General features: G+C 41.1%; 1 protein-coding gene across 1 annotated transcript; it reads left to right on the top strand.

Annotated features, from left to right (window-relative positions):
- The first annotated feature begins 1,568 nt into the window (after window positions 1–1,568).
- On the top strand, window positions 1,569–27,747 carry C6 (complement C6). The gene is made up of 18 exons (XM_084277984.1): window positions 1,569–1,680; window positions 2,860–3,020; window positions 3,762–3,918; window positions 6,213–6,357; window positions 7,006–7,147; window positions 7,957–8,095; window positions 9,397–9,597; window positions 14,836–15,076; window positions 15,752–15,874; window positions 16,758–16,924; window positions 17,733–17,958; window positions 19,096–19,267; window positions 20,150–20,261; window positions 20,664–20,796; window positions 21,743–21,934; window positions 22,483–22,573; window positions 23,904–24,145; window positions 26,051–27,747. Exons 2-18 carry the CDS (start codon window positions 2,863–2,865, stop codon window positions 26,230–26,232), a joined length of 2,823 nt encoding a protein of 940 aa, XP_084134110.1. The 5' UTR covers window positions 1,569–1,680; window positions 2,860–2,862; the 3' UTR covers window positions 26,233–27,747.

A 27,747-nucleotide genomic window follows, 5' to 3' on the forward strand; every position in this document is an offset into this window, starting at 1 on the left:
GAAGCTTTAGCCATCTGCATTGCACTACTGTGAACACCGACTTGCAGCTCACAGCTGTGGTTTGTTTCTAGAAGCCTGAAAGAAGGTAGGCATCTCCTGTGTGGGGTCTCACAGGGGCTGGAGGGCTGCCCTCAGTGAGCCTACAAGTACTGAGGATAAGGAGATGTTCTCTGAAAGGTAGAAGACAGTATTTTAAAAAAAACGCCTTATAAATCCCACCCAGAAGCAACTCTGGACCCAGAGTGATGACTATTTTGATTTCTTTTGACAAGTTTACACAATGTAATAAGGATCTGGCAGAACATCAGTTTGCTGACTGTGTCTTCAAGTTGTGTAACAACACTTCCTTGGCCAAGCTCAGAATTAAAACAGAAAAACCAAAACAAATCTACAAAAGCAACTGAAAAATGAGGCTATGCAGGAAGCTCTGAATTGTTTTTCTTTTTCAAGGATATATGTGACCTTGGGTCCCAACAAATTGGGAAATATGTTTTGAGGATCTGACATCTCGACATGTTTCTGTCAGTCTGCTGGAGCGAAGGGGGATTCAATGCAGCATTGCCATCTGGGTGGGACACACATTGAGTGTTTGGGAGGTTTAGGCTTCTGTTCCAAACTTTAATTATGTTTTTTAGGACCGACTACTTCCTTTGTTTGTGCTTGTCATTGCTGAATCTGTTCTGCATGAGTCTATTCTCTTGCCTTCCATTTTAATTTCTGCCCTGGCACCAGTCTTGGGGTGGTGCCCATGTTGCAGGGCAGAGGCACTCAGCAGCTCTTGTCTGATGGCTGCACTTCCCCAGAGTCCCTGTGTGCCCAGAGCTCACCATAGAGGCAAAAGGCAAAGAGCTGTATATCAACCCAAATATATTTGGAGTTTTGCTTTCTCTGAGAGCCCCACTTTTGCACAGAGGGTGCATCAACACTCGTGTACTTTGCCCTGGCCTGGACTCTGTCTGCTGTTTCCTAATGAAAGCGATAATGATTTGTGAGCCTGTGCCATCTTACCCTACTGTCCCTCTCTTTCCTTCAAGCTGTGAGCAGAGATTGTGCAACTCTATCAGCCAGCACAAGGAAACCTGCAGTGCCTTGAGCCATTGTGGCCTAAGGCAAAGGTATTTTTATTTCTCTCAGCTCCTATTGAGCTGCTATGTCTATACAAAGAATTGCTCCTCCACGCTTCTCCAGAACATGTTCCTCTGGGGGCACTGGTGGAGAGGAGGTTTCATTCTGACCATTTCTGTCACCAGATCAAATCTGCCTTTATTAACAGATAAGCAAATCAAACAAAACCTCCAACCTTTCATTTGAGAGACTGCAGCAAACCACACCAAGGTCACACCAGTGTGCAAAGTTGATTGACTTTGCAGCTAACAGTCTTACCGTAAGTTAACAAGGCAGCTTTTTTCATTGGCTTCAATGCATGCAGATGACAAGACATTGGGGAGGTGTTTTGTTAGGGTTTTTCTTTGCAAATTTGAATTAATCTCTCATGTACTCACATCTATATGGCTGCCGATATGCTCCTGATGTATTGATTGGTCGGAGTTTTGCTCACAGAAGAAAGTAAACAGTGTTCTTCTATGTACAGTTCAGTGAAGGAATGAACAAAGTAATTGAGGGAGTCCTGTAGGGCTTCATCTCTTTTCTAAGCCAGCACTGTTGGTGCAAGGAGCTCAGGTAAGGAAAAAAGATATAATACCTGTCCTCCTCTTGGGTCACCGGTGAGACTGACAATTTCTCTGCCTTCAGTTTTACCATAATTTGGGTTTGATAATATTTAAATCTCTCTGAAAGTCTTGTTCATTGATGAAATACTGTGCAATAAGTGCTCTGAGTGTCTATGACTACTGTGTGAAGACTCACTGCCTTTCTTTACTAAAGAAGGAAGCAATGTTTTGACTTGACACAATTTCATTTTTCTCAGCAAGATATAAAAAAGCAGCACATGTGGCTGAAATCCTAAAACAGTTGCACATTTCCTATCAAGTTTTTTAAAGTGAAATTGTTTAGTGTATTGTTTTTAAATAAATAATTTGATTTTAAAACTTCCTATTGGCCTGTTTTTTGTGGCAAAACAGAATGATAATGTTCTACCCTAACAGCCAATCAAATTTAGTGTTGATTAGCTCTCACAATGAGTGGCAAAAATATTTTGCATTTTTAAACAAGCAAATAGTTTGTCTGGAAAACATTTTTCAAGTTTGCTAGGCATTATTACTTACTAACGACTGCCTATAACCTTCTGCCTCATGAAATGAAGTTTGACCACTGGAGTGAGAAATAGGCTAGTTGTTCTGTCTTCTGCTGTTGGTAGAAAATTCAGACGAGCTTTGAATAGTGATAGATTGAGGTTTAGATAGTCTAGTCAAAACTAAGAACAACAAAAAGCTGCAGCAAAATGCTTAGGGAAAGGAGGTTTATAAGAATGTGAAAATTAATTGTTTACAAGGTAATAGATGGGGCTGCTTACACTTAAGATCCTGTTTGGTGTTTCACACGTTTTATGGAAAGAACTATCTAATGCTTTAATTCTTATTCCTAGAAATGTTTTTGAGAATACTCTGAGCAGTGAAGAGCAATAGCAGGTCTTTATTTGTAATATTCGAAGTGAATATATAAGATACGCCTTAAATAGAAATACTGTAGTCATGATTAGTACTCCTGATAAGTGGCCAAAAAAAGCCATTGTGACTTCTGTCTATCATACATTACTGACCCTTTGTAAACACATTGCTTAGTAACATTGTACTGTGAAGCAGATTTATAGACTGTAAATTAGAAGAGATGTGTCTCTAAGGATACAGGCACAACTGTAAGTGGTAGTTTTTTGAGCTTTTGTGACCTGTCCCTGTGCAGTAGATGGACACCTTCACTATGGACAAGAGTATGTTAATGCACCTGTTCCTGCTGAGCTTGGTAATGGGGAGCAGTCAGGGGTGCTACTGTGAACATTATCCATGGGGACCGTGGTCTGCCTGTTCACAAACCTGCAACTATGGCACACAGACCAGGCACAGGTAAGGACAAACTATATCACTACCTCTATATTTCTATGTATTCACTGAGAAAATGCTTCTTCTGGGGAGGTGGATCTGTGTTACAAGCTCAAGCTTCCATAATATACTGAGCAACTGATTACCAGGTGAGTAGATTATATTTAAACTGCAAGATTTAAAAGTCACAGAGTTATGTATATAGAGCATTACAGTTCCTCCAAACAAACCTGCACCTGCCGACACATGTGGTGAGCAGAGAACAGCCTGATCCTATGATGGCCTTGCCAGCAGTGTTCATTGAGCAACAGGGCCACCCCTCTGTGTCCTGCTTCAGGAGCTCTCCCAGCACAGAGCAATGCCAGAAGAAGGGTCAGCTCCAGCATGACAAGCCTACAGAAAGTTCCTCCCTGTGCAATTAATTTTATGAAAACAGTTACAGTCGACTAAAGATTCATCAGCACCATGTTGGATGCAGTTCAGTGGCATATTCTAAACTTGTAAGAAATCACCTCCTTTCCACCTGTAGCTGTTCTCTGGAACATTTGACGTGACATAAACCAAAAAAGAATTGTTCTATAAATTTAAACCATATTTTCATTTTTCTTTTAATCAACATTCTGCAACTGCCTAGTTTTAAGGTCCCTTCCAGCCCTAACCATTCTATGATTCTATCAATCCCCTTTATCAGCTTTCACCCACAGTTAGAGAATATCTCTGATCTGTCTGTGATTCCTTCCTATCATAACATGTTAATTTTTTTAGGCAAATAAGAATGGATGAATATTATAGCCAAAACTTCTGTGACCAGCTGTGCACAAAGCAAGAATCTCGTGTGTGTAACCAGCAGACATGTCCTATCAACTGTCAGCTTGGAGACTTTGGCCCTTGGTCAGAATGTGACCCATGCATTAAAAAACAAGTAGGTAGAAAATGTATTATATGGGTGAAATGGAAGAAATTATGCTTAAGAGATTTCATTTTGAATATTCAGCTTTATGGCAATTGGTCTGCAAAATGTTAAGAGAATTTGGTTGTGACCTATGACAGTAGAAGATGGAGAAAACAAGTTAAAATAAGCAGATCAAAACAGAAAGGGCAGATTTAGTAGCATAAGTACATTTATAGAACTTGCTTCAAAAGCTTCATTGTCCTAATTTAAGTTTTCCACATAAAGCTTAAATTAAGCTGTAGAGTTCACATGTCTGTTTAAGCAGGAGAAAGTCACAGAATCTTTAGCATATCCACATCATTCTATACATTCTAAAGACAAGAAAATTAGGATCTGTTAAAAAGTGTTAAACAGCAAATCCTAACAGCACTGGCTAGAAACACTCAGGCTATATCTACACTGACAGTTAGGATCAGTTTGATATTTCTGTTCAGAAATTCAGGGCCCCATTCCCCCAAGCTTTATAGCCTATGGAAAAAAAAAAAAGTGGATGTACTTAATATCTGGTGCACAAAGTTCTAGGATGATGTTTTTTCCTCTTGGTCTTATGTCTGTTGACTTAAAAGTTGAAATGTCAGAGAGAAAAAATGTGAAAAATTATCTCCAAGTGGATTTTACCTAAAGAAACCAAGCCCTGGCAAATATAAGTTTGCAGGGAGTGTAGAGGAGCTGAGTGTAGATTTTTCGAGGTAGTTCTGCAGCTGATAGATCTGAATTTTGAGGCTGACTCTGAGTTTCTGTGCGGACACAGGCTACAGCTCTCTGAATGTCCTGCTCAGCATCACAAATCCATGCCTGAAAATCTATCTTGAAAAACCTGTCAGATTTCATAAGTACACATTTACACACGCGTATAAATTTCTGATGCCCATGCAGGATGAGGAAGATATGAAGACGCTGTTCAAAGTGTGCGATATGAGCCTCCCTGTGGGGCTACCATCCTGTGCCTGGGATGGAGAGTATGAGAGAAGAACAGGAACGGGCAGAGAGAGAGAGGGAGGCAGCAAACAGACTGCAAGACCTGAAAGGGGTCATTGCTCTCAGTCGAACTGATTTTTTTCTAAACATTATCATCTTGAATGGCTGGGTTCCTTACCTATGCATCCGTATATAGAATCATTCATTTTTATTAACTTTAAATATTGACGTAACATATTTGCTGCTTCAGGCAAAAGGGTGCTTTTGTCCACCGTGTTCCATTTTTCCCTCCAAGCTATAAACATAACTGCTTGTGACCTTTATAAACAACCACCAGAAAGGAGGACATGACTTCCAAGTTAAGTGTGAAGACTGTTGTAAGCAAGTTCCCAGTGAGGGGTAAGGATGATGAGGTGGAAGCTCACACAAAAAATAGAGGTTATGGGTCCCAAATGGACTACAAGGAAGGGTTATCTTGAGCTGAAAAACTTTCACGTGGTTTGGTGTTGCTCCTTGCACTCTCCATACATAGTCAGTTGCTGATTTTTACTGGGTGTCTTCATGCATTGTTTGACTCCATGGTCTGTCTACAGGGAGGGAAATAACAGAAGACTGCAAGGAACTGTGCATTTCCAGTAGGGAAAAAATCATAGAGGAGAAACTGTTCAGTAACATGCGGACGGGTCTCACCAGCAGTCCCTTGAAAAGGAGTGGAAAACATATCTGAAAAAAGACTCCTAGCCTTCAGCTTTGTTATTCCTCATGGAGAGTACTGACTTGGAGAAAGGAAATCCCAGTGAGGTCCAGATTTTGTTCCCAGATGTGCTTTATTAACAGAAACTTTCAGGAAAACTATTGTTGTTCTCTCCAGTCATCCAGTGCTCCTTAGACATGAGGCCCAATGTGTGGAAGCCAAGTCACTTGGTTTGGAGATAAAAATACATGCCATTGTCAAAGGGTTTCCATTTCAAGAGATGATAAAGAACAGGATAAACCTCCTTAAGTCTGTTCACAAGCCATTTCCTACTGTACCTGTACCTTTAAAACTGAAGATACATGGTCTGATCTTCTGATTCCTCCAGTGATAAAGCCCAGGTTGTCAAATGTTTCATTAGGTAAGCTCCTTCAGGGCTACTAAGATTCCTGGTTTTCTGTTCCCTGCCTGCCTTACCTGGGATTTGGTGTGGCAGGATGTAAGGAAAAAAACTCCTGATTATTTCCTTCAGGGTTCTGATTGTGATGAAGCTTCAGCAGCAGAGAGGCATATGGGTCTGCCTGGGAGACAGCGCTCAGCAACAAAACCAGCTCACACAAGCAACCTTGGTCTTGTTTCTTCTGCCTTTCAGTTTCGTGTCCGGACACTCCTGCGACCATCCCAGTTTGGGGGCCAGGCCTGTCCTGAGCCGCTGGTGGATTCCCGCCCATGCTTCCCAAAGAAGATCTGCAACATAGTGGAAGTTGATTGCAAGAATAAATTTCAGTGTGAAAGTGGTAATGATAATTTTTGTTTTGTAACTGCTGCATTATAAGATAGTGAAAAGATTAGATTTTGAGGCAAAAAAGGTCCAGATGATCCATCTTGAATGTTCCATGCACAAATTCCAGGGAAGAGGAACAGGGAGAAAAGTCTGCTTAAGAATTTCATATACATTACTAGGAGATGACGTTTGTAGTTTCTCCTGTAACTAAAGTAATTCAAGTGCAATCTCTAGGCTGGGATCTCAGTATGACCACGACGGCTAAACAGTAGCACTGTTCCAGTATTTCTGTGCACAAATTTTTCATGTCCAAACATACCCATGAAGTTTGTCTGAACACAAACTCACAGTATTTTTATTAAATTTGTGGGTATTTCTTGTTTACTTCCATTTAAATATACCTGATTATCATAAACATAACTTCACCCACATACCCTTTTACTAAACCTTAAATTAATCCTTTGCAGCTTCAAAGCAAGGCAAAACTGGCAGAACTAAAACAAGCATTTCTCATTGGAATAATTTAGGCATTATACTGCTTTGCTGTTAACTCATACGGCAAGTTCACACCTTTAATAGAGAAATAGACTTCCCTTTTCTGTATTCAGACATGGTGAATCTTTGCATAAAGTTTCTTGCTTTTGCTGTTTCTCTGCTACAGGTCGCTGTGTTACGAAAAAATTGGAATGTAATGGAGAAAATGACTGTGGGGACAACTCTGATGAAAGAAATTGTGGGAGGAAAAAGAGTGTGTGTAATAGAAAGTACGAGAGCATCCCAGGAGTGCAGTTAATAGGCAATGGGTAAGACAGCTTCACTTATTTTTCATAAACTTGAGACTGTTATCTCACTAATTTACATAAACAAGATAATCCCCAATTAGCATGTGAGAGTATCCTATTAAATCACATAATCTTTCAAAATTAACAGGGAATTATAAAAATGCAGCCGAGGTATCAGGCTTGGCACTGCATTTGCCAGTCTGGCTCTGCACTGCTGGTGCACAAGAGCTGTCAGAGAGCATGGCTGAGTGATGCCTTCTGCTGCACAGCAACCAGAGCATCAGTACTGGCAGTTTCCAGCTCAGTTATGCCACGTCATTCAGAAATTTTAAGGAAGCTCCTCTAGAAATATTTGTTTGCCTGTGATACATTTCACATGATGCCAACCATCATCACTTCCAGGATACTAATTTAAGCAGTGTTCTGCTGTCTCAGGCAGTCTTGAATTTTTTAATTGAATTTTGAACTCAGTGCACTCTGGCAACATCACTTGTGGCAGAAATGAAGAACTGCCTTTTTTCATTTCCTAGGCCATTTTTAGCTGTTTCTCATCTTATGAGTGACCGTTTCATGCTGACTTTGGGATTATCTAGAGGGTTGAACACTGATGGAAAACGGGAAACAAGTCTGTTGCTACAGCATTTTTCAGGTGAATTCAGTGTGAATGAGAGGGACTTTTAAAGGAACCTTTTTCAAAGCAGTAACATAACCCAGATGGTCATTCTGTTTCCTTCAAACCAACAAGATCATCAAGGCAGCTACATAGCACTAAATGTTTCAAGCCTGTATGTCTTTCTGGGATTTTAATCTTTGGAAATTATTTTTGTTAGATTTCACATTCTGGCAGGAGAGAGCAGAGGGGAAGTCCTTGGCAACTCATTCAATGGAGGACAATGCACAACAGTGAAGCGCAATGAGACAAGGAAATCATACCGTGTTCCTGCGAACCTGGAGGCTGTCAGCTTTCAGGTATCTTCAAGTAGCAACTGCTAGCCAAAAAAACATTGCTACAGTCACAATGCAAGATACATGCTCAAGTTTTAGGCAGTAGTATGTGTTTTAGGACAACATTTCTCAACCTTACCGTGCTTGAGGTGATGTGTGGAAATGGAATAAATTGAACACTCCAGTGACACTAACATCTTTCAGATCTCTGCTTACCCACTGCACCATATATTAGAGTCACCATGTCCATTTTGGTTTCTTTCCTGCTTCTTCATGGCTATAGCCATGCCTTTGTTCAGCCTTGATACCAGGACCTACCTGACATAATCTGGTCAGTGGTTTTTCAAGTCCAGAGCTCATTTCTTCATCACTGCTGTATCGTCACAGTACCAATGGCTGTCCTAACACCAGTTTAATTCTAGTCTCCTGTAGCTTTGGACACAGTTCCTTTGGACACTCCTCCCTGAGCCATTTCAGACCCTCACACCCTTCCTCTGCTCCAGTGTGGGGTCCCACCCACACAAGGCAGTCCTCCAGGAACTTCCCCAACACAATTCCTTTACCACAGGGCTTCAGCTCTTCACCAGCTGCCCCAGTGTGTGTCACCTCTATGGGGTACAGTCATAAGTCATAGAATGTCTCTCAGTCTCTCAAGCCCAGACTGCTCCAGCCTGGTCCTCCATGGGGTCAAGCTGCAGTCATTAGCCTGAATTTTGGGAAACAAATAATTTCTGAATTGATGATACAGTTGTTTTGGTGCTTCGCACCACTGAGGTTTACCAGCTTAATCCAGCAGGTTTGCTCCTGGTTCCTCACCACCTTTAATGCATCGTGCAGTATGGGTGCTAACACTGCAAGTAACATTCTCAAGACTCTCTTCTTGAAACCTGTTCATTCCTCTAATTGGGAATTTAGGCAAAAATCAAGCTTTTTGCCTCTTACAATATAGAAGCCATGGGACCAGGACTTAGTCATAGCATGAAAGTCTGCGAGTCTTTGAAAAATGTGTCGAAACAGTTTTTGAAAATTATTCCTAAGCTTTGGGGCATGGATTTGGGGAATTTTAGAGTAAACTGTTACAAGCTTTTGTCTTTTTTCGTGCAAAAATTCCTATTAGTAAGTCTACTTGTTATCGTTTATTCACCTCGCCTATTAACCTTTCTCTGCCTCATCTTTTGTATTAAGAACAGGTTTTTAGCTTACCGCCATTTCTCAAATAATCAGGCATGCTTCTTCCATTTAAAAAAATCAAAATTCATTGCTTAATAGGTTTATGTTTCAGATTATTATTTAGGCAAATGCATTTTGCTGTACTGAATCTCCAGGTAATAGATGAAGAGGATGATGCAACGTCAGATTTCTACAATGATTTGACTCCTCTGAGACACAGTGCTTATGCACGTAGTTCATCCAGTCGTGGTGGTCGAAGATCTTCTGGTATCCCATTTTTGTTCTCCAAAAAGACACGTGTACAAGTCACAACATCTTCCTCCTTCAAGAAAGCTATTGAAGCCTCACATGAAAAGGTAATTGAATGTTGCCTCCAATTTCTTCCTTTCATTTGATTTCTATCTGCTGATTTGATAACTGGGCTATCAAAGGCTACTTTCCATACCAAGGCATTGGTTTTATGCTTAAAAAAAATCCCGGAAACAAACCACTAGAATTATGAATTTAAATGTTTCTCTTCTGGTACTACAGGATGTTCCTTGCTGTAACATATCTTCTGTAATGCAATGTGCCTTTCTGAGTTTAGTAGAGAAGTCATAGGCTTATTCTACATAAAAAAGCATAGCTGTGACATATGATTGAGATTATCAGATTGGGTAAATCAATATCCAATCTAAACCTCCCCTACCACAACTTGAAGCCATCCTACCATTTGTTACCTGGGAGACCAACACCCAAAGGGCTAGCACCTCCTTTCAGGTAGTTGAGAGAGCAATAAGGTCTCCCCTCAGGCTCATATTCTCCAGGCTAAACAACCCCAGTTCCCTCAGCCACTTCTCATCAGACATGGGGTCTAAAGCCTTCACCAGCTTTGCTGCCCAACAGACAACTTCTTATGACAGAAGTTTAGTGCAGACCTTTTTGACTTCTCCTTATGGTGAAGTAACTCAACTACTTAAACAGTCCATGACTTCTCATTTGAATAAAGCTATATTGAAGTTACAGCTACTGGAAATCTCTTGACTTCCATTCCGATGTAGGTACCTGTATACTTACTGATCATGCTGTTGTAGAACTGGTAAATTTAATTTGGTGGAGTGGTAGCTTCTTATTAGCATAAACCCAGACCAAAGCTACTTTGAAAATGCTAATTTAAATGAAATGTCCATCAGGAAGGTTTCCTGGATATATGTTGGTTTTCAAATTGTATCAGTGAAGTCCCGATAACCCACCTGAAATAGCAATAACTTAGTTTGGTGTTGGTTGAAATCCCTTCTTTATTGATGCATAGCAGGAGTTTCAACTTGCATCTTCTTCATTTTCTCTACATGGAAAGCCTCTATTTTTATCTCTATCTGTATAAATTTTGTTTATGTGTATTTGCAGAAAGATGTTTGAGACAACTATAAATGAATTTGCTTTACTTTTGTAATGCAAATTACTTATTTTTATAAAGGAGGGGAAATTACCTGGATTTTGGGAGGTCAGATTTAGACCTATTAAACTGTCTGCAGAAGGGTTTCATGTGGGTCTCCAGAGTGCCCTATCCCAGTAAAAGGTCATGCATTTTTCCATGTTAGCATGAAAGAAATAGGAAAACTTGTCAGTTTCCAAGTCTCAACTGGCCCTTTCAACCCCCTTGTCCTTGACCAGGAGGACTGATGAAAAAACTACCTGCGCTCCAGAATCTGTTACTGCTGCTCCTGGGGCTCTGTAATCTTTCTTGTTTCTCCTCACTCTGCTGCTGTCTGTGTCACTGCTGCCCACATGAAACAGCAGTGGATAATAGTCAGTGGCCTACACAAGCTTGGTAGTGATGCCTCTGGTCTGAGCCCCTTGTAAGCAGCACACCTATCCAGTGAGAGTGCCAGGTCAGCAAATGGTGCTTCTGTACCTTCTCAGAAGAGTCGCCTGCTAGTGTCACTCATTGTTGCCTTTTCTTGGTTGTGCTGGTTGTTACCCAAGGAGCAAGTCAGGCTGCCTTACTCAGCTCCAGCATCTTTTCTGATGTAATGGGTCTTCCCTGTTCTATCTGCACAGAGGTGAACTGGTTCTGTAAGAGCACCTCAGGCTTCAAGTGAGTCTTTTTCTCCTGCTTGCCCTTGCCAGTATGGAAGCTTTTGGCTGTTTGACCATGGGCTGTGGGTCCACTGCAGACTGCGGTTGGAACCAGCCATCTAACACCTCCTCAGCCTGCTTAATGTTACACAGTCCTCTCATAGCCTCCTGCAGCTCAGTCTCCCACTGCTGGAGATCCTACAGCTGGGCACAACTTTTGTGGGCAGGTCTGCTGCCTGTCTCTGCCCCAGAAGAGAAGTCTAGGCATGTTCTGCAGCCTCAGGTTTGCACTGCAGCTTCTCCTTTGGGCACTGACCACCGCTGGGGTAGATGATGCAGACCCCCCAACTAGACATGCAGCCTTTGCTCTCAGATAAGTACCTATCTTGAGGGTCAGGTAAGGATGGTATGACTTGATGATCTTAAAGGTCTTTTCCAACCAAAACCATTCAATGTTTCTATGGTGACATGTACTTCAGGTCTCCTACTTGACAAGTCACATGCCTTTCTTTCAAAGAGACACCTCCTCACCAACTACCACACAAACTGCCACGCCAAGCCCTGGCTGATGCATCACCTTGTTTGCAGGCTCTGGTGGCTCATGCTTTTGTACGTGTGGAGGTGGCCATTGTGGCTCTGGCAATACCCTGGCCATATCTCCCACAAAAGCTGCCATAGACTTCTGTATGTTCAGGTTCCTCAGTTGTTTTGAACCTGATCTTTTCTTAGAGTGGGAAGGACTTGGTTCCCCCAGTCCCTGCCTTGAGGCCCATTCCCTTGAGAGGCTTGGGAAGAGAGATTGCCAGTGAAGACTGAGACAAAAAGAGTAGCTGAGTTCCTCAACCTTTTTGTCATCTGCTGTTACCAGTTTTCCTGTCATATTCATCAGGGGGCTATGTTTTCTTTGACTTCCTTTTCTGGCTCACATGCCTACAGAAGCCTTTCTTATTATTCTTTGCACGCCTTGTGAAGTTCAGCTCCAGCTGTGACTTGGCCTTCCTGATCCCATCTCTACACAACTGGACAACATTCTTATACTCTTCCCAGGATCCCTGTCCCTGCTTCCATTACCTGTGCATTTCCTTCTTGACCTTTAGTTTGACCAGTATGTTTTGACTCAGCCATCCTGGTCTCTTGCCTTCCTTTCCTGACACCTCTTGGATTCTATGGAAAGCACCCTTTAAGATCATCCTTATGACCTCCCTGATGTCTTCTGCTTGCATCATGGCAATTACGTTGGATGGGATTCAGCTCACATATCTATAGGCAAAAGCCGTTCCATAGGCATCTGCATCTCTTTTAATCACCCTCCTTTTGTAGTGATGAGGAAAAATTGGGAGGATTTCTACATAAATGTCTGTTAACTGAACAGTGCCCCAGTATGGCTGTTGAGTCAGCCCTGGTGACCATCTCTTTTCTGTACTAAATATAAGGAAAGATTCTTAAAGTGAGACTGGAATATTATGTAATATTATGTTTCATTATAAACTACTGATCTTGCCCATCCTGCTCCGTGTTGTCATTTTGCATTTACTGTTACTTTCTTCATTCATTTGTTACTGAGTTCCCATGCTGTGATGTCAAAGGTCTTCTTTGTATGAGAATTTCTGTCCATTCCTTTAGCCCATGTACCCTGTATTTCTGGCAGTGGTTAATTGATTCAGACTGCTTGAACTACAATTCAAAAACTGAGAGCCATCTCCATCCCTGGGTTTGGCAGGCAAGGAAGGACAGAGATAATTCCATGGTTTATGATCTTTGGAATGAAAGACTACTTAAGTGTGTGAAATCCTCCTTTGTTAGAGAATTTCCAATTAACTGTACTGGTTTCAACATCATCCCAGCTCAGCTTGTGTTTGGCTGCTTTTTGTTAATGAAGCAGTTGGTATAACAAAACAGAATTTGAGTACCCATGCTGGATTTAGACCACACTGTCTTTGGGATTAATAATTCCTGATCTACTCATATTTTGTGTTAATACCTGGTAGTTCTGGGTCAAGCTTGCTGTAGGCACCAGGGTTTACCACTATGATTAAACATGTGCCCAGGAATTATGGAGACTTTGGAATCCAATTTCCTGGGATTGTTCTACAATTGAGAGTTTCCAATACTGTGTATACATCAGGGATTTGACATAGAAATCACTGTGTTTGACAACTGTAAGGTAAATTGCTAGTAATAAAAGTACTTAATTGGTAGTAATAAAAGCACTTAAGATACTTCTACTAGTGGAAAATGCAAATGTGAGATGCATGTCAAGCAGAAATTCATATTTAGCATGCAAGTGCATGCTAAAACCAAGTAAGCTTTTAGAATCAATGTCTGACAAGTGGCCTGCAATTTTGTGTGTCATAACTGAAATGTTAGCTGGCAACGCTGCAAATTGAAGATCAGAACCTAAATCACCTGAAAACTGATATTACTACGGGGTTCTTTAGGAGCTGAATATAATTTGGAAATTGTTACATAACCTATTTCTTCCATTCTTATTCTCACCGCAGCAGAAAGCTGAGTAGCTTATTTTCTGATGTGCAAATGAGAGCACTGAAATGAGCAGTGCTGTGCAGAACTGAGAGCTGAGGTTGAGCTCATGTGTTACCTTGCACAGTCCTGGCTGGAAAGCCTCTTTATCTAGATGCATTCTTGTGTCTTCTAAGACAAGTGACCTTGTAGGCAGAATTGGAACAGAGACAATCTGGCAGCAAAATTTATCAGAAGAACCCATGTACAGATCAGTAAAAAATTGTTTTATAATGAATCTTTCCTAAATACCAGTTGGTCATTTGCTCCAGTTTCTTGCCCCTCTCTTTGCTCTTGATTTCTTCAGCCTTGTGCCATCAGTTCCCCTTGTCACTTTATAATTCCCTTCTTGCAGTGTTTTCTGTTCTTCTCCTTTCCATTTAGTTACAGTCACACATAAACAGCCTCTAGCAATGCAAAAAAAAAAAAGTATGAATCAACTCTTTCAAAACTACCTTTTTTTCCTAAATATAAGGGATGTTTCCAGTTTTCAAACTTATTTTTTCCCCCTCTCTCATTAACAGTCTGACCCTCAGACTCAATGAGATCATTATCCCTCTGGTTTAGTTTTAGTTTTATCAGACTGCTGAACAATAAAACATCCTAAGAGTGAGTTAGTGTCCAAAATACCCACTCAGCAGATCACTGTCAAACCAATAAGCATAGATGCTTATAAACTGAAGCCCTTCCTCTGAGACTTTTGGTTGTCTTTTGGTGTATTTGTGAAAGCAGGAATCGTTTTTCTTTCTGTTTGGTGGGTGCTCAGGGAGTCCTAATTTTTGTTGGAATGCTATGTACTCCCACAATGTAAAGTAGTGATGAACATTGTCCTCAAGAACCCCACAGAGGTCTTGGAAACTCCAGGATGAGATTGTTTACAGTTGAAGGAGCATCAGACATAGGATTAATTAGTTCTTGCAATGTATTTCAGGGCATACTCTTGGCTCCTTTACTTTCTGCAAGTAACTGCCTATGAAGGTGCTTAGACTCCACTTTTGTTTTTACTTTATTTCTAGAATTCCAACTTTATTAGAGTCCATAAAGTCATTTCTGTTGCAAACTTCACAATGAAACAATCAGATCTTCAACTCTCAGATGTCTTTCTAAAAGCACTTAACCATCTGCCCCTGGAGTACAACTATGCTTTATACAGCCGAATATTTGATGACTTTGGCACTCATTACTACACCTCTGGAAAGATGGGAGGTTCCTATGATATTCTTTACCAGTACAGCTCTGAGGAACTGAAGAACTCAGGTATGTGATCTTTAACAAGAAAATGTTATTTGTTTACCAGCTTGTCTTATCAATGTTTAGTGAGTAAGGTCTCCAATACAGTAAGCTCTCCAACAGCAAAAAATCCTTTAGACTTGCATCGACCCACGAATTACACACACTGCCTAAATATAGACCAAGGAGAAATTTCTGCTTTACACTGTCTTAATTTGAAAAGCTCAAGAGTTCTTTACTTGGTAAACATCATTGTGTTCAGGGAAACCTCTTAACACCAGGAAAAGGTGTTCCAGCATACTTCAGTGTGGGACTGAGACCTGAGAGTTGTAAGTGGTACTTTTTGGGATACAGTAATTGAAGTTGTTGGTACTGATTAGAAATCACTCTAAAAATATTCACATGACTACCAGACTATATCAAAATGAAAAGACAATACTACAAAAGTGGAAAAATCTAAAGCTAAAGGCTGTGATCCTTACTGCCACTGCTGTAACTTGCATGGCTATGAGAGGGTACCTAACTGGAATGGTAATCATGACTCAGTCAAATGCTGTTTGTACCTGGGCAAGCAAGTGCCTGCTGTTTCCAGTAAGGAGCAGGGAGACCTGAGATGGCTGACCTCTGTACTGGAGCCTGGGGGCATGCTGTGTCATGAAACATTGTTCTAGTGATGAACCTGCTGCTCTGTGACATTTCTAGGCCTGACAGTGGATGAATCAATGGAGTGTGTACGAACAGAAACAACGAGGCGTGTGTTTTTCAGGAAGAAAAAGGAAGTCAGTACCAGATGCACCACAAACAGGATGACTGTGAAACACGAAGGTGATCATGACAAGAACAGGGCCCATGTCCTATTAATTACCCTGACAGAAACCATTCCCCTGAGCTAGGTGCCCCAGGTAGCCTCCCATCTTGTTGAACTATAGATGCTCAAGAAGCATGGAGGAATGGAAACATTCTCTTACTTGCAAAAGAAATTATGAAGTAGGAGTGCTCTTACTCTGTTCTGCTCTGGAGCACCCTCACTGTGGATCTGGCGACACTGCCTCTTCCTGTCAGTTATGGATTTGACAAACATTCTCCACTGTCCTGGGTCCAAGACCAGTCATGCTGAAATGTGTGATCACTGCATCCCTAATCTTCTTTAAGGGTTGCCCAGAAGTCATTGAGTAAGTTGGGCAGCAGTAACACACTCCCTGACCTTCCCTTCTCATCTTCCTCATGCCAAACTGACATCTAAGTACAGGAGTTCCCTGGCAATGCCAAAAAATGTTTCTCAGGAAATGCAGAAAGTTGGTGTATCACCAAAACCAGGAGTTTCATCACCTCTACCATGGGTTTTTTTTTCCTCATTTTATTATCAGTTTTCATTACTCAGGTATATACAGCTGGACCTAAACATCCTGCCTGGCAGCATGCCCTTCTAGATGTCCCTGCCATATCCCCTGAAATTGCCACAAGTGTCTTGTGTAGTTCTGACTATCTCCATGGCTAAGGTCTCAGACACTTTCATTTGAAGACCATGACACATTGCTGTCATAGCAGAGATTGTTGAGCTTCAACCTCACTCTTCCAAGGGTAGCTTCAAAAAATTAATCTTACTATATTATTTTATATACACTTAGAGTTTTTCTTAGAACTCCTGTTATAAACGCTGTCTTTAGAGGCCTTTGTCTGACAATACTGTGATGAAATCACCTTTCAGGTTCCATTTTGGAGTCAGCCGAACGGTCTGTCTCCCTGGTAAAAGGTGGCAGGTCAGAGTATGCAGCAGCTCTAGCCTGGGAGAAAAAGGGGGCTTTTCCAGGACACACGGTCTTCACAAACTGGCTGGAATCAACAAAGGACAATCCTGTGGTGATTGACTTTGAGGTAAGAGAAGGACAAGAAAAAGATAGAGATAGTAAAGCACTCACCAGTTAGTAGATCTTGAGAGGGACCTGCAGGAGTTTTGACTTTTAAATTGGGATGATGCTGTGTTGGATATGAATGCACATACCTATGGGCATAACATAAACATACAAAACATGTATTAGCACCTCTTCATGTGCATTTCCATTTATAAGCCAGACTAGGTTTGCAGCATCCATGGACGGTAAGAACAAGAAGGAGTACAAGCAAATTACTGCAGCACTGGCAGGAGCTCGGGCACGTGCAGGGGTTAGTTATTGTGCAGAAAGAAAGTGCATGGTGCTGGGAACACTTTTTTTCCATGTGCTCCTTCCCTTATCAGGCAGCACTGTTGTGAATGCACCAAGCTCCCTGGCTAGTGCAGCAGCTGCTCAGTACTCGAGACAAACACAAAACCTGCAGAAACGCAGCATGCAGTGATCTTTCTCCCACTGTAAGAGCTGAGCTCCTGAAGGCAGCATAAGGATGTGTCATGTGGCAGGGACTGGGTGTGAGCAAACCCCATGTAATTTATGGTGTCCTGAAATTTTAGGCATGGTATCTCACCTGGTTGGTTTTCCACTGGTTCAGAGAGACCTAAATTGGGGAAGTAAAAGCAATATAAACTGGAAATAGATGTACAGCATTGTCATGCTCCATTTAAACATTCATAAAATTCAACCCCTGTGTGATACACTTTGATAAGGCTCTAGTGCTTTAACATCCTGCAGCTGCCCCAGCAGGACCCTGCTGTGTCTAGGTAACCATTGACTGAACAGCTGTCTACCAGGTGTCACCCATCGTGGATTTGGTGAAGAACGTGCCATGTGCTGTGACCAAACGTCGCAACTTGTGGAAAGCCCTGAGAGAATACGTGGGCAGGTTCGACCCTTGCCAATGCGCCCCTTGCCCCAACAATGGCAGGCCTGTGCTTTCCGGGACGGAGTGCCTCTGCCTGTGCCAGGCTGGCACCTATGGCAGAAACTGTGAGATACGAGCACCAGATTATAAATCAGGTATGTGGGGTGATACTGACATAACATAAACATTGTCCTTATGGTGTCTATTTGTTAAAGATTAATTGACATAACCTTCCCTTACCAAAAACATAGCACATCTCACCACATGGTGATGGTCAGGAAGTATAAGAATCGAGGTAGGGTTAAAAATAAAAAGCCAAACTGAACAGGCACAGGTCATAAGAAATAAGACAGGGTAAAAGATTCCTTAGCTAGATAATTAAGCTGTTCAACAATAAGGATGAAAAGGAGATCATATATAATTGATGCAAAAATCGAGAAATACGTTCCTTAGTTTTCCTTATAGCCCATTATGTTTAACGCTAAATGGCTAAAGGAGCTAAAAATTGTTAATTACAGTGTGGAAGGAAAACTCAGTTGCCTTAAGAGAACATAATCATTCTGAAGACTTTAAAGAAAAATTTAATGCAAGCATGTTTTTAATTAAATCATCACTGGGTTATACCACGGTAAACAGAAGATTCTTCCAATGTGGTATTTACTATTACATATATTTATATTCCAGGACCAAAAGGGCACTGAAGGCAAAGTCACTTAGGCAGTTAGAGATCTCATTATCTGACCCTGATAAAGAAATATTTTGATAGAAATAAACAATTGAAGATATGCAGATAAAGATGAATGTAGCAAGTACAATGCAAGCAGAAAAAAAAGGGTATGTAAATAAAAAATTTACATATGCTTCATGGTGGCATGCACAAATTGCACTAGGTTTTAAGCAAAGACAGTAGTATTGTACTTTAGCTTGCATGAGATGTAGATTTGAGGTTTTTACATGGTGTTAGAGCTCAGATTCATTTAATAAATCATTTAACTGAAATGTCTAAAAAGGTTGTCAGCACCATGAAAACAACACCTGTGTGTGCAAAAGAAGTAGAAGAAAAGCTGCTTCTGGGTTTAACAATCAAAACCTATTTTAGCAGCTGGAATTTGTCTATCTCTCTGGAAAACTTCACATTCTGAGACAGTCTACTCCCTTAACAGTAACAGTTTTAAATCCTCTGAATATGGCTGTTATGGATTTGCCACCATCCCTCTTGTATGTGGCCTGAAGAGAGGTACTATATATGATACAGATCTACCAAAGGATGGGATTTCTTTTGTATCTTGCAGTTGCTGTAGATGGCCGCTGGGGTTGCTGGTCTGAATGGAGTTCATGCGATGCTTCCTTCAAAACAAGAAGGACCCGAGAGTGCAATAACCCCTCTCCAATGAATGGTGGAAAGACCTGTGAAGGTGAACGGGAAGAAGAGGAGGACTGTTCTGTCTCTGTATTCACAGACAGGTAAGAAGTTGTAGGTCAAAAGATCTCTTTAATCATGGGCCAGAGTTATGGAGCCCTCCAGAAAGCCTTTGCGACTACCAAGGAGAAATAGTAGACAGTTTTCCTGCCTGAACTTCTGTGGCTGAGCTGACAGAAGGAAAAGTCAAAAAATTCTTCCAGATAGCTTCAAGTTTGGATGTATTTGGGTTTTATTCCTAGGAAATGGCTGATGAGTTATACACTAAAGTATGCCTATTGATCTCTTATGTTGCTTTGCATGGCTTTGTACAGCAAAGCCATGGAGAGCTCATCTGCTTCTGTTCATGGGAATTCACAACTTCAGGTTTTTTAACATCACATCCTCCTCTCTGTGAAAGTTAGGTCTGAACTTAATCTCAGAGAAGATTCCACTGAAATTAGGAAGTTTCTCACATTCCCGCTTTTAGCATGTCTGGTGTACCAGTTTTGCATGGTTTCAACTTAAAATCATAATTCCAACCCTAAATCAGCTCCATGCCCACAGATATTAACCTGCCTTGACTATTTTGGCAACAGCCGAGTTTTGACTATGCCATTTTAAACCCAAGCAAATGATGTGGACTCCTTAGAGACTTCCTTCATCTGTTGTTCTTTGCATTTCTTACTCTGTAAAAATTTTTTTATGAGTTATGTCAATAGAAATTGTAGCCCTGTATCTATCACTTTTTTAGTGCTCTTACAGTCTCTCTCCTATCAGTATCTGTTACTTTTTATGTCACTATCTTTTATTTAACAGAATAAAGGTTTTTCACCAGGGAGACTGGACAGGGCACGCTCACAGCATTCCTGTCCACAGCTCCTGACATTCTGCCACTGCTATTTGGTGACACCAATGCACCCTTTACCAACAAACTTACTTTTCAGAGGTGCTCCTTGTATAAATGATGATGAAGCCAGGAGAGAAGAGGATGTCCTGGTTGATGAACCTGAGTCTGGATGTTCCCGGCCAGACCCACCAGAAAATGGCTTTATCAGGGTAAGCATGAAAAATGAATTTAGTAGTTACAGAGATGGGAAATGTGTCTGATAGCCAAGCTAGTTACTGTACTAGTGAGCATATTGTTATATATGTGGCATGCTGTGAGGCTCTTGTCCATCAAAATCCACCAGCAACTGAAGTGAAGGCAAGGGAAAATCCAGTTCAAACAGTGGTCCTTGAATCCTTGTTTTGCAACAACAGTTAGTGCAGCTGGACAAACATGGCATTACATAGGTGACTGGGTAACTTGTGTTTCAGAATAGGAAAAGCATGCATTCATCAAATCATAACATCAGGCTTTTAGCATTGTTTCTTTTGACAGTGCCCAGCCTTTTTACAATAGAGTTTTAGGGGGCTTTTTGTTTCTTTTTTGTTTTGTTTTTTGGTTTTTTTTTGTAGAATGAAAAGAACCAGTATGCTGTGGGGGAAGAAGTCGAAATTGCCTGTGTGAGTGGTCATGTCCTCAAAGGCTATCAGTTCTTTCGGTGCCTGCCAGATCAAACATGGAGACAGCAACCTGTTGAATGTCAACGTAAGAAAAACTAATTTATCCCAGCAAGAAAACAGAAGTGGAAGAAAAAGACACAAAATAGATTTTAATACAGGTTTTAAAGAAAGCATCTGTAATGCTATCTGAAAAGGTAGCATTTTGAGAAGGTTATTTCATGTAGAGATGGCAAAAACCTACTGAGTCACTACATCATTCCTTTCTGTTCTGAACTGTTACTATTGTAATATTCAGTGCTTTAGAAAATCCTCAGATGTATGCTGTGAAGTCCTTCTTTTGTCTAGTTTTAAATACCTTTAACAGAAGGACTCATCTTTTGTTTCCACACTTACATAGATATCTTTAAGTTGATGACAGCTATGCTGAAGAAAGTGTTCTTAGAGGAATTTGTCTACCGCTATTTGTACTAAACGGATGATCTGTCACTTACCATCCCCCACCCCCAGGCTGCCTTAAAAATTCCCACAATAAGTCAACGTCTTGAATTATTTATAGTCCAATTTAGAAGTAAGGATCAGAACTGACCTGGGCTCGCAAACAGGAGAGGTTCCAGTAGTTTTCTAGAACTCAGTATGATCTCATTGATTTAGTGCTCATTTTATAAAAAAAAAATTGCCTGAATATACTTATGAGCTTTCTATTGTCATTCATTTTGTTTTGTTAATAGCTTAAAATATGCTGTTAGTGCCATTTTTATTATTAATCTGTAAAATTAAATCACTCATACTAGCGTATAGTAGAAACACATTCTAAATATTTAGTTATTGGTCGAAAAATATTTTTAAAGAATATGGCTGTACTGAAAAATTCTAGGCTGAAATATGTTAAATATTTATCAGTTTGGAATGACAGTCAAATGTTCAGTGTTATTGAGTTTCTTTACGGCTCTTCAGTTGAAGCATTATGACTTGCTGTAAATATTTGCACACCGTAAAATCGCTAAGTTATACTTTTTTCTTGTTTATTACAGCCTTAGTATGCCTCAGGCCAACAACATCTGACAGTGTCACTCTGTCCCCATTTAAGCAACAGTACAACATTGGTGAAACCATGAAGCTGAGCTGTGGAGCTGGGTTTATACTCACTGGTCAAACACAGTATACGTGTGGGAAAGACTTGTCCTGGATACCTCCTATTTCGAGATCTATTACATGTGAAAAAGGTTAGTGTTCCTACAGATACTTTAGTGCTTCTATACTGATGGTATTAAGAACACAGTTTATTTTAGCTAGCTATGCCTGGGAAGCAGATGACTTGGTTTAAGACATTTGGCAACTGTTAATTTATTTTGGTTTTACTTTGTCTCTGCCATGTAATTTCAGCGCCAAACATCTGCATTAAGTTCAGAATGTTGAGGTTCAATGTACTGTACACTCTAATCATGAACCAAGATACTGAAAGTTTTCTTTAAGAACGAAAAAACAAACAAAAAAAGACCCAGAACAAAACAAACCCTAGGAGCATTAACAAGGGTTTTTGAAAGCAAAGTAGAACGCTCTCTATTGAAACTTCATCTTCTCTTCTTGCACAGAATTTTCTAGCGATTTTTGCAAAGAGTAAGGCATACTTGTGGAATTCCAACAACAGCAGCTTTTGAAGAGAGAAATATGGGATAAAGGGAAATAAATGAGTTTTAGGGTTTATGACAGGAATCTAAAGTATTTCTCTCCCTTTTGCTACTAGTTACAATAATTCTTACTTTTGTTTCAGATTTGCAAACTAAAATTAGAGGTAATTGTAATCCTGGACAAAAGCAGGTTGGATCTCAGTGTGTTTGTATGTCTCCAGAAGAAGACTGTGGGTAAGTTGAGTACTTGCGTTAGGAAAAGAAAAGTTCTGCACTGATAGAACAAGAGTCCACTGTAACACAAAACAAAAAGTAACAAAAGGCAACAGCAATTCAGGGTTACTCTCTGTTCAGATATTAGCCAGCTATGTCTCTGTATCCAAATTACAGTCCTGTTTACAGACTATGAAATTAATGAACAATGACATTAACCAAATGGCACACCAGGATGCATCATTCTAATCTACATCACCATCTGCTACCAGAGATCCTGTCTCTCCCTTTTCTTTATTCCTCCAATTTGTACATTTTTGTTGTCATCGCCTTGCTGTAACAGGTTGTGGGACTTGTGTTTGAGATTCACCTTTTTCAGAAGAATATGCTGCAAAATGCACTGTATGTTTCACTCTACAGAGCATAAAAAATAGCTAAGACTTGAATTTACCATCTCTTCACACAAAATGACCTGCAGACCATTGAGCCTTCCAGTGAATAGAGACTTATCCTAGAAGATTTTTCATCCATCTCCATCCAAGGTGGAGATGTGGCATGAGGCTGAGGATAGAAGAGTCGGAGAGATGAGTAAAGATTGAATATGAGCTGGGCTGTTGCAGGGCTGAGATCAACACACATTCCACCACCAGGCTCCTATGTGACCACAGCCAAGACCCTTGGCATGGGACTCATCTCATTCATGCCTAAATAGTCAGGTATCTTCTCTCTCAAGAGGCATTGGGTAGAAAGAAAGCATGTTCAGGGGGTGGTAGACATTGTCAAAAGTACATAGGCCAAATCCTCTGAAAACTAGAGAAGTTTTGTTGACTAAAGTTATAAGCTTAATTCAGGAGGCTAAATAAAGTGAGTTGTATTGCTCCCTTTCTTTGGGACATGACTAAACACCACAAAATGCCTGCTTGGAAATGCCTTCACCTGCTGAGAAACAAGTCCACTCAGGAAACAAGAGCAATGCAGCAAGAAACTACAAGCTGCAGGGCTGGGTTTGCCTGCCATTGCTCCCAGACTAACTGTGCCTCAGAGACAGTCTGGCATGCTTTTTCAGGGCTGCATTAACTCAGGCAAGCCACCCCAGAGCCTGTAGAAATTTCTCACATCACATGGAGGTAACATGTCCCATTTGTTGAACAGAACCACAGCTTTCTCGTCTCACTGCATTGTGCTGTATCAGGTGCAGGTCCTGCAGTAGCTAGGACAGCCTTAGGTCTTTAGGCAGATATCTAACCTGGCCATGCTCTTGGTGTGGTTCATCTGATGCTGGTGGAGAGTTTAGAAGGATGGACTTGTTCCAAAGCCTGCTAAAATATTTTTTCTTTTTCCCTTGGGGCAGCCACTACTCAGAAGACCTCTGTGTGCTACATGCTGTTTCAGAACAGAAAGTGACCAAGCCCAGCTGTCAGTATTCAGCTGAGAAGTGTCTTGGAGAGCAGTCCTTTCATTTCTTGCATGCCGGCCCATGCCATGGTGATTCCAACCTAGACTGGGCTATTGAAAGGGCAAAGCTCTCTACAAACAGCTTGAAGAAAGTGCCCTGTGGCTATGATACCTGCTATGACTGGGAGGTGTGTCCAGGTATGACTTGCAAACAATGGGATCTAAATATTTTGGATCTAAAAATAAAATGTGCTGACTCCTTCACTACTCCAAGAAAGGGATTTATAGACATTCTGGTCCATCTGAGCAATTTACAGGGAGAGGACTATGGAAGTGTGGTCATTCCTGTGTCCCTGCTACCAAGTGTTACACTTAGATATATGGCTTTTCCCTCAGGCACAAGTGATGTAGCAACACCATTTCCCATTAGTTAGGCAAAAAAATAACTTGGAGACTGAAGGAACTTCTTCATAAGAATTAACATTTGAATTTTTAATCACACCAATGTAGTCAGCAATGTGATCGCCCATTCCCTGTGAGGCTGCTATAAACATTAGTTTGTGCTTCAGGTGTTAATTTTGGCCACACCCTTTGTTGCATGTAATTTAACTATTGAACTAAATCATAATAGTACTTAAAATGCAATACTTGGGCCATCAGACTTAATGGGATTTTAATAGCAAAATTTGCAAATACCCGCATGTAAAAACTGTGTTTATTAAGAGTTTTAACGAACTCGCTAAACTGGTGAAATCCCCAAGAGGATTATTTTATAAGCACTGTTGTGCAACTTGGCTATTTACTGTGTAACTTGGTGATAAGAGCAGTAGGTTTTCCTGTAAATGTCTGAGGTGCTGGCTGGCTCCATGCACATCAAGCACTTGCCAGGAAAGGGCTGAGTGGCAGCCACAGTCATTCCTTCACTTGCTTCCAGAGAAAAACATGATCCTTATCACAGCTAGTCTACGTATGATAAATAAAGCAAGAGCAGTGTGTTGCAATCCTGAAATCCTGTTCTGAAGATGCAAGATTTCTGCAGCACAGGATTTGAAATAGATGTCTGTAAAATTACCACACGAGATGCTGCTCCTTGTAGGGCTGAAGCAGAGGGTAGGAACAGGTGTGCCCCTCACGGAACATGGTGTGTTGGAGCCTCTAGGCACCTTGGGATCCTGGGAAGTTGATTATAATTTTTAAAAAAATGTTTGACTTATTTATTCCAGAGCCTCTGAGCAGTGTAAATCTGCTCCCACTGTGGAAGTGGCTTAAAGCTGAATCCTGTGCCAGCACCTCAGTGCTTCTCTCTCAAAAGCCTACAGAGGATCCCTGTTCAGTGAGAAAAAATGAGAGGGAGAAGAGAAAAACACATTAAATATGTTTTCATTGTGATGCTCAAGAGGTTTGAAATGGACTCTCCATCTCCTCAAACGTCCTCTTATGAGTATGCACAAACATTTAGGAGATGTGAATTTTGGTTTTCCTGAGAAAGAGTAACAGGTATTGCAGTACCATGTGAGCAGCTAAATGGAGGAAAACACACATTTTTCATACATTTTAAGAAAGGGAAGGCAGAAACTTAGTTTCCTGCCTAGGGAATTTCTGGGAAAGAATATCAAGAGTCACAATCTGATTAGATCAGAAATAGGTAATGAAATAACAGGCAGGACTGAGCTTTACCACAGGCCAGCAGCAGGTAGCTTAGCATTCATAAAGGGAACTTTAATGAAATAGGACCTGACACAATATGGACCTTAAGACTCTATTTCACAGCAGCATTGTGTGCAAGGATAATTGGGAACAGAAAGTCAACTTAATATCTTTTTGTTTAGAAGAAAGGTCAGGGAAAGCCAGTAGATAAATATAGTTATATACTTAATTTCTGTTTCTGTATGGGCCACTGCTGCAAAGACTGATATTTAAAGCTGCTTTTGTCTCTCTTCCTAATACCCTACCTTCTAGTGTGTGCACTGTAACCTTTTATAATAACATATCACAAACCGCCAGTAGAGTTATTCCCTGTTGGACTTTGACATGTTGTCCAACTGTAAAATACAGTTTTAGTCATGACATATGCAGCTAAAACTCCAACGCATTCTTTCCCAGAGACGCAGACCCAGTGCTCCTGCCTGATGCCTTACCAGTGCCCCAAAGAAGAGAGCCAGCTTCACTGCATCCGTATGGAGTCAACAGGGAGGAGGAGGACAGTCAGTCATTGCACCCTGGCAGCCATGAAGTGTGCTGGCATCAAACTGGAGGTGCTGGAGCAGGGGAGCTGCCTGGCATAACCCACCAGCTCCCCTGACAGCCACCATGATCATCTCACCATGACCAGGTTGAGCCATGCTGAGGAAAACTCAGCTGGTTATGAAAGGACAAGTAGATAAAAAACAAAGGGAGGGGTGTGTGTTGGTGGGGGGTGGGGGGCACATGGAGGCGAGGCAGAAATTGAGCTCACTTAACAGATTTTGGAGAGAAGGGTGGTAGGAGGATTTCTTTGAAAATAATCTGGAGTGTGGGGTGTAGGGACTGTTCTCAGTGCTGGTAGCTCTATGGATGTACAGAGGAAGGGAGGGGAGCAGCTCAAAGGAAGAAGAGGCAGCGTTGCCTCTGGTCTCCCCTGGTGCTGGATGAGACTTTCCTCAGCCATTTGTTTCTCTATTCCTGTACTTGTGAGTGATGTGCACCCTGGTCATCTCACTGGTTGAGACTACCTGCTGTATCATCCAGGCAGACTTCAGATGGAGCCATGAGGGAGGCTACCTCTCTGGGCACTCATAGTATAAATTCACAGAGAAATACAAAATTCCCAAACCTAGAAATATTCAATGATCGAGTGAAGTCTTCAGAACCATGAGGTTTTAAATCAGTAACCAAATGGAGGAAATGTTTGTTTTCTGGGGTGGCTTTGCTGGTTTTTGAGTCTTAGTCACTGTTGGAGTATTTTTGTGGTATCCCTTGAAATAAACATACATCTGTGCTTAAATATAAAAAGAAAAAATTAATGAAAAACACATTGTGCAGTGTTTTACCACATTACTATGCAGTTCTATATGGACCCTGCAATGATGTGTCACAAGCAGATTTCTTAAATAGATTCACACCAGCATCAGCCCTGAGAGAATCTGCATGAGGCATCTTAGCCCAGCCCAGCTCCATCCTCCAGGCCAGCTCTGCTGCCTGAAGGCTGGCACTGAGCTTGGGTCCCTGAGTGCTCCAGTTCCAGGGTAGGTGCAAGACAATGCTGAGGTTGTTTCCTACCTCATCACCAAGGGAAACTCCACTCCCTTTGCAAGAAGTTCTTTCTCTGGCATTGTTACTTTCAGCCAGATTAACTCCTTCTTGTAGTTCGGTCTTCTTGCCAGATCATTCCTCACTCAAAAATTACCACTGTTGAGCAGTTCACTTCAACACTCATAATTTTAAAGAAATTATTAGAAACCTGCCTTCAAAGAAATGGAAACCTGGAAGTCTGTCACCAGCAGTCAGAAGAACAGTGAAAATCAGGAAAAAAAGCACAAGAAATGTTCATTGATGAGTAACCTGCCCTGTGTTTACAATGTGCCAGGGGCTGGGCAAAGTTACTTGGGAGCTGGGTGTGGGCTGTGTGTGAGATGGTTATTTTACCTCCAAGGAGGTATCAGACACCTATATTTGGGATGCTACCAAGCTCCCTAAATCAGCAGCTACTCTCAACTGGATGGAGGTCAAGGAAAATAAGCTATCAATCTTGCTGTTGTATACAATAAAGCATTTATGTTTTCTTGCTTAAAAGCTGTAGTAAAATGATTATAAAAACATCA

Source organism: Gallinula chloropus (genome assembly GCF_964237585.1).
Source record: "Gallinula chloropus genome assembly, chromosome: Z".
NCBI lineage: Eukaryota > Metazoa > Chordata > Aves > Gruiformes > Rallidae > Gallinula > Gallinula chloropus.